General features: G+C 43.5%; 1 protein-coding gene across 1 annotated transcript in view; it reads left to right on the forward strand.

The window, feature by feature from the left end:
• The window catches only part of LOC133400027 (potassium voltage-gated channel subfamily KQT member 2-like), a 28,409-nt gene extending 21,413 nt beyond the window's left edge, over window positions 1–6,996 (forward strand). Inside the window, exons 13-16 of the mRNA XM_061672183.1 lie at window positions 98–229; window positions 746–814; window positions 4,045–4,138; window positions 4,234–6,996. Of these exons, the coding sequence (XP_061528167.1) occupies window positions 98–229; window positions 746–814; window positions 4,045–4,138; window positions 4,234–5,052 (1,114 nt within the window). The 3' untranslated portion in view covers window positions 5,053–6,996. The remainder of the gene's footprint in view (window positions 1–97; window positions 230–745; window positions 815–4,044; window positions 4,139–4,233) is intronic.
• Window positions 6,997–7,097: the final 101 nt, after the last annotated feature.

A 7,097-nucleotide genomic window follows, 5' to 3' on the forward strand; every position in this document is an offset into this window, starting at 1 on the left:
TTCATTTTCATTTCCCGCCAAAATGAAAAGAATCCCTTCACAGAATTTTGGGAGGGTGAGTATCACATTTAAGGGTGAATTATGTATCTTCCCTCAGCATCATGACGTTCCTGGTGTCAAAGAGAAGATTCAAGGAGAGCCTTCGGCCGTATGATGTCATGGATGTGATCGAGCAGTACTCTGCAGGCCACCTGGACATGCTGACCCGCATTAAGAACCTGCAATCCAGGCAAGCACACGTTCACCGTACAGGGCAACCCTAATAATTCTCACGTGACAGAGCCTCAATGTCTCCATGAAGAAAGAGAGAGAGAGACACAACACACGCGCGTGTCACTCGGGTTATGCTATGTACAGTATGAAATGTAGATTTAGTGAATAGCTTCTTCTAAAATCCTGGTGATGATTATTTGATATGGACCAGGATTGCTGGATACACACGTGTGCACGTAAGCCATTTTGCCTGTTTCATCGATCAGCCACATGTGTTGTATTCAGTTCTTTGACATGAGTGACATTGTAAAACGTACAATTCACTGACGAGAAGCTCCGTTTGCAACGTGTTGTTGTTTGCGGCGCCAGCCTTTCCTGCGCACGATCTCATGTTTTTGTGCGCTAAAGATCTAACGTGAAGACTACATTCAATGTATTCCAACAGGAAAACACGGAATATGTTGAAAGCGGGGATTTGCCACCTTGCTTCATTTCTGCATTGCGCTCATATCGTCTCTGTGTGCTTTGCCAGGATAGATATGATTGTTGGGGCCCCTCCCCCATCAACACCTCGCCATAAGAAGTCCACTGAGGGTCCGAGGTTAGGGCAAGAGACTTGCACCTCCAAAGTGACCATTTTGCAAGAACTGTCCTCAGTGTCGAAGCAGCTACAGTACATGCTAACTTTTCTTAATAGTTTTGACGGAAGGACCCTCTTTTGAGTTCAAGCCACCTGGATGTTTCATTCTGTGAGGGAATGCGTGCAGACACAAACTAAGGTTAATGTGCACTAAAATCAAGGCAATGTTGAGTCATGTGACGTGGCCTCACTCAGATGAGGGTCCTTTTGCTTCATGTCAAACTGGACAGACAGATAACAGTAGCCCCCTCGCCCCCCACCATCTGGATTAAATGGTAATGACGCATGAAATCACAAGTATGCAAGAGCATGTTCTCACATTCATTTAGCAGGATACTGTACAAATAGTGATGCACAGAAATAGGTTGCTTGAAAAGTTTCTTTTGAATCTTTGAGAAACGCCCAGTTTCCAAATTTCAAGGTTTTTAATAATTCAAACAAACAATGCCAAAAAAATATTGGGGTGTGGTGCATAGGAAAGGTGAATCATGGGAATTGCTGGTGTTTTCAGTGCAGCATGTCTGCCATATTTGTGAGTGGAGTGTGTTGCACACTCACTTTGAAGCTTGCTCAACAGAACACTCCTGTTTCAAGAAAAAAAAAACTCAGTTTATAGTCCTTATGTTTTGGTACAATTTCCTACCAAATTCTTGTAAGAACATGTTGCATGCAGTGTTGCATTTTGGGGCTGGAGCCTATTCTCTCATTCATCACTTCATATCGAATGGAGACAGGTAAAACCCTGGACTGTACAGTGTATGTTATGCATGCATTCACTCGTATGCACATCTGAGACCAGCACATTACTCTTTTGGAAATGCTCACTTCATTTTCAGACACAGTGGAACCTCAAAGGTCCAGCAATTACTTATGCAATGCTAGTCAAAATCCAATTTATTTCTGTTTAGAACCTCTTTTTTTTTTTTTTTTTAAACTGACACCAGTTAGGGGTTGAACCGACTTGCCGATGTATCAACGTTACCGCTGCACGATGGACGATTAGTACGACCGAGGATAGCAAAAAGTGAGGGAACGAACGTGTTTGGAGGCAAAAGCGTGCACAGCAAAGTGACAAGTTACTGAAAAAAATATCAATGAGGGCAACCGTCAATCGAAGTTGACTCGACAATCATCGCCTTTTCCACAATTTAAATCGGTTTCTAGGGGTCTTAATAGCGTTCCTCTGACATGATTTTCTCAAAATACTCAAAGGATCAAAAGTTAGAGAACACTGAACACAACCCATTTTGTTTCATTTTTCCTGAAATTAGCCTGTTCTGAGGAGGCTTTCTTGGTCGGCTTAATTTCACACTGCATGGGTGGGTAGGCACTCCAGAGACCCAATTATTTGTATACAAGTACCGTAATTTCTCGTGTATAATGCGCATTTTGTTCCCCCCAAAAATTTGCAAAAGTCAATAGTGCGCATTATACATAGGTATTGGGGCAAATGGAAAAAACATTCACATTTTATAAATGTATGCCGCCATCTAGTGGTTAGGAAAAAGATGCACACTTTCATTCCCAAATGCTACCGCCACCTAGTGGTTATAAAAAGGTGTGGCCTACACTTTCATTCCAATATGACATGGGGACGTATGACTGCATATATGTATAGTTGTGCTCATAAATTTACATACACTGGCAGAATTTGTGAAATATATATATTTTTTTTTAACTATGACTGATGACTGAACAACAACCATCATTCATTTCTTTATGGTTATGTATTGTTGAATGAGAATGCTTTTCTGCAATGCTTGACCGTTTCATTTGAATCCCATTAAAATCAAATTAAACGTGTTTCGCCTGGTCCTCCGTGTACCCATTCGTGTACCAATTGTACCCATCTTACAAATTCGGCCGGGGTAATCAAACATATGAGCACAACTGTGTTTTTTCTAATTTACTAAATAAAAGTAGGGCTGCGAATTTCAAAATAAGAGCAAGAAAATTAAAAAAAAAAAAAAAAAAAGGATTACGTGTTCAAATAAAGTCTATAACTACAGAGTAATTCTTTGAGAATAACTAACAAAATACAAATAATACTTCATTTTAATTATATGGGTAGAAGCAAAATCATGCATTGCAAAAATCCTTTATACATAGGTAGAGGGGTTTTCCAGAATTTTGAGGTCAACTTTGGGTGTTCGTATTATACATGGGTGCACATATACGAGAAATCACGGTAATTCAAAAGTTAATTTTCCACAACATTTTCATTTTAAATTACGTTGACCGCTGCTCGATACAACTAGATCAAGTTCAAATATAACAGCTCGTCATTTGGTCAGAGTGGAGAAGGATATACATTAATTAATATTATATTGTTACAGTATCATAGTCAATAAACAACAACAACAAAATTTGCGTTGTCAGCTTTTGATGACGCAGTGGAAAATGTGCATTGTGACATTCCTGTTTGCAAGGTGCGTGCGTGTCTTCACATTAAGCGTGAACAGCTAATTTTACAGTGTAAATTATAGTCTTCTTTTATGATGAATAACTTCACGCTTTAGCAATATTATACTGTGCAGTCAGGAACGAGCATTTCCCCTCGATCGGAGTAAATTCATTTTCACCTTTACTGGTACATTTTGGTGACATCACAATAAAAAGCAAAGCACATTTTGAATTGCGCTGAATTACGGATTGTACGACTATAGGGTTATCTGAATTTAGAGGTTCCACTGTAGTTGCAAGTTGTTTGTATGTGTTTACTCATTGTTGGCATGAAATCATCAAAATGAATGTTGTTTTCACATAATTACAGTGTAAAAGCGAGACGCGCTGTCTTTTTCAAAGGTCGTCTGTGTGGAGTTTTCTGTTAACAAACACGAGCAGAGGTCCACTCAAGACCATAATGCTTTACCAAAAAACGGAACATTTGTATGGCCAACCAAACTTAAGCATTTTCAGGTTTGGGGCCACTCATCACATTGATATATATAAGTGTTGAATATCGTTAGAAAATTATTTCACAGTAAAATGAGGTATATGATGAGTAGATATGTGTTTTAGAGCAGCCATGAAATAGTCTCAAAGCCGCACTGTTAAAACGAAACACGAGGGTTTACCACAAAATGATCTTTCAGACCAGAAAATCCACAAATTACCTTTGACCTTACTTACTGTATGTAGCAAAACTGAATAGCATTTGTAAACTCAGATCTGACACTTTCTGTTGCTAGAGTTGACCAAATAGTGGGTAAAGGTTCAAAAGCTGAGGCGGAGGCCGCAGAGGACCCGAGCATGATGGGACGTCTGCTCAAAGTTGAGAAACAGGTGAGGACGGCGGCTCTGGTTGGATGGATGCGTGGTTCTCCTGGTGTGTTTCTCCAAATCCATCCTGGTTTTGTGTGCTTTCCTTCCGCCCGCAGGTAGTCTGCATGGACGGAAAGCTGGATTTTCTGGTCCATGTGTATATTCGACGCATGGGCATCCCTCGCTCTGAGACAGAGGCCTTTTTTAACTCCAAAGAACTTTATCCTGCGCCGCCTTACCACAGCCCAGAGGGGAGCAAGGAGAAGGAGGAGATGGTCAAGCAGGAACGGGAGATGAAGGACGTCTTGTGCACCGATGGGTCTTTAGAGCAGAAAGACCCTTTGTCGATCGAGCGTGCGGCGGGATCGGCGGGTTCCGCCTCTGGTAGTAACAGTCGGCCTTCTACCTCGTGGCAGCATCAGCTGCAGCACCCCGTCAGCCAGCCGGCCTGGAACAGCAGCGTGGCCAATACCCCCTCGCCCGTCGGCGGCGGAGATTCCCCCCGACTGTTCCGCCTCCCCCCTCCGCCCGCTCCGCTCCATGACCGTTCCAGCCAAGAGAGCGGCTCCCTGAGCAGGAGACGCCACCGGAGGCAGAGGCGTCGTCCGCAGGATGCCGCCAACGCTGAGAGCGACACGTCCCTCTCCATTCCGTCCGTGGACCACGAGGAGCTGGAGCGCTCCTTCAGCGGCTTCAGCATCTCTCAGGCCAAGGAGGACTTTTTCGGGCCGTCTTTCTTTCCAGAATCCGGTGGCGGCGGAGGCGGGTCCGCGGCCGGGACTGGAGGCGGAGCTCCACCTCCGCTCTGTGCCAAGGTGAGGCCAATCCTAGCGGAGGGTGAATCTGACACAGACTCTGACCTCTACGCTCCCTCGCCCCTGTCCTTCACTGGTGAGGCCTCCTGCGGGGAGAGAGGATGGCCAGGACTCAAGTAGCTCCGCCCACCGTTGCCCGCTCGGCAAAGATGCCAAAACGGTCACGTGACCCAGAAGCCAATGTTGCTCATGATTTTGATTGACGGACGATGATTTACTACTGGACATGGGCACGATATGCCCTCGAGACACTGCCTTTGTCTGGGATACAACACGGCAAGCAATGCTTTAAAACATTGCTTAAATAGGAGGGGGTGGGCATTTTTTTTATTGCATTCATTTGCAATATTTTTTTGTATTTGAGTTAAAGCTTCAAGGTAGGCGCTTCAGAACTTAAAGGAAGGACGAATGTGTACTTCATCCACTCAAGCGCAAAAGTGTGAGTGGAATTGTTTTGATCCCCGTTTGTTCATTCATCCAAACAACAACAAAAATGTTAAACAAGAGTTGTGGCGCATATACAGTGCATCGAGAGAGAATACATACCACTACCTTTTCCTCGATTTCTTTTGGTGCTGCAGTTCCACAATTTAATTTTTGTGTTACAGCCCCAAACTCAAAAGGCCTTCATGAGGACAAACCCTGTAGAAAATGGATGGCTGTTCTGAAAATACTGTATATTTTCACGCAAAATCTTATTTTTAAATTCTGCTGAAGATAAAATGGACACATGCACCAGAAATACTGTACGCACATGCCTATTTCTCATTCTATGGGCATGCATTAATGGTGCGATTGAAGAGAGAATGGGCAGCCAGCAATACTTTACGTTTGCAATTGTTACTTTCCAAAAAAAAAAAAACATGAATGATGATAAAAGTACATTTCGCTGTGTGGATAGCATAGTGGTTTGATAAGGTTAGCTAATTTAGAGACATATCTAAAGTGCGGAGATTACCAATGAAACATTCGCGTGATTTTCAGTGTCATTGTTCAGCCGACTATTACTGGAGCTCCCTCCGTTATTTGCCCATTCGTGAAGCCCCCGCCCGCATGGCATGTAAATGGTTAATTTCAGGAGCCCCGACAGGCATTTTTGGCATGCGCTCCGCAGATTTGAGTAACAATAGATTCAAATGTGGTGCATGCAAAGCACTTTTTATTTTGTTCACGTGGCGTCCTGTCGTCTTGTCGGATTGAGTAAAAAGGAAAACAAAACATGATGAATGTTTAGCACGGCGGACGACTGGTTAGAGCGTCTGCCTCACAGTTCTGAGGACCCGGGTTCAATCCCCGGCCCCGCCTGTGCGGAGTTTGCATGTCCTCCCCGTGCCTGCGTGGCTTTTCTCCGGGCGCTCCGGTTTCCTCCCACGTGCCAAAAACATGCATGCTAGGTTGATCGAAGACTCTAAATTGTCCGTAGGTGTGAATACGAGTGCGTTTGTATGTGCCCTGCGATTGGCCGGCAACCAGTTCAGGGTGTACCCCGCCTCCTGCCCGATGATAGCCGGGCTCGGCTCCGGCACGCCCGCGACCCGCGTGAGGAGAAGCGGCTCAGAAAATGGATGGATGGATGTTATGTTTAGCACACCTTATTTTACCTTCAATACATCAATTAGGTAAGTTGCCGTTATATTTGCTCTGTACTAAATGAGAGAAGGCAATAAAAGGCAGCCACAAAAGGCAGTCAAGTGTCTTCCTCCTTTACAAAGGAAAATCAAGATGGCCTTATTTTACAGTACTGTTTCATAGGTTCCAAAATAATCGACATTCTCAAGTAAATCTCAAAAAGTGAACGATTGTTGCAAATTAAAAATGTAGCTATCCACGGTAGCACGAAGAGCATGGAAAGGAAGGGGACAAAGCATGTTCTAACCTCATTCGCAGCAAAGCAACTCAAACGTGAACGGAACAACATACATACAATAACATTTAATAGAGATTTAGCTTACAGGATCCACAATCTCTATTTTTCCCAAAAAAAAAAAAAAAAAAAAAGCAACCCGCTGGCATGTTTACTACCAGCCAGAGAACTGACTTTTAACACCTTCATGTAATTGCAACTTCCTCTTCAATAATAAAACTTTTGTACATTACCAAAAGTGGTCGCCTCTTCTTTAGATGACTCACAGCAATAAATGAATGAAGCCCTATAAGAGGGGCCA

Source organism: Phycodurus eques, chromosome 1, assembly GCF_024500275.1.
Source record: "Phycodurus eques isolate BA_2022a chromosome 1, UOR_Pequ_1.1, whole genome shotgun sequence".
Classification (NCBI taxonomy): Eukaryota; Metazoa; Chordata; class Actinopteri; order Syngnathiformes; family Syngnathidae; genus Phycodurus; species Phycodurus eques.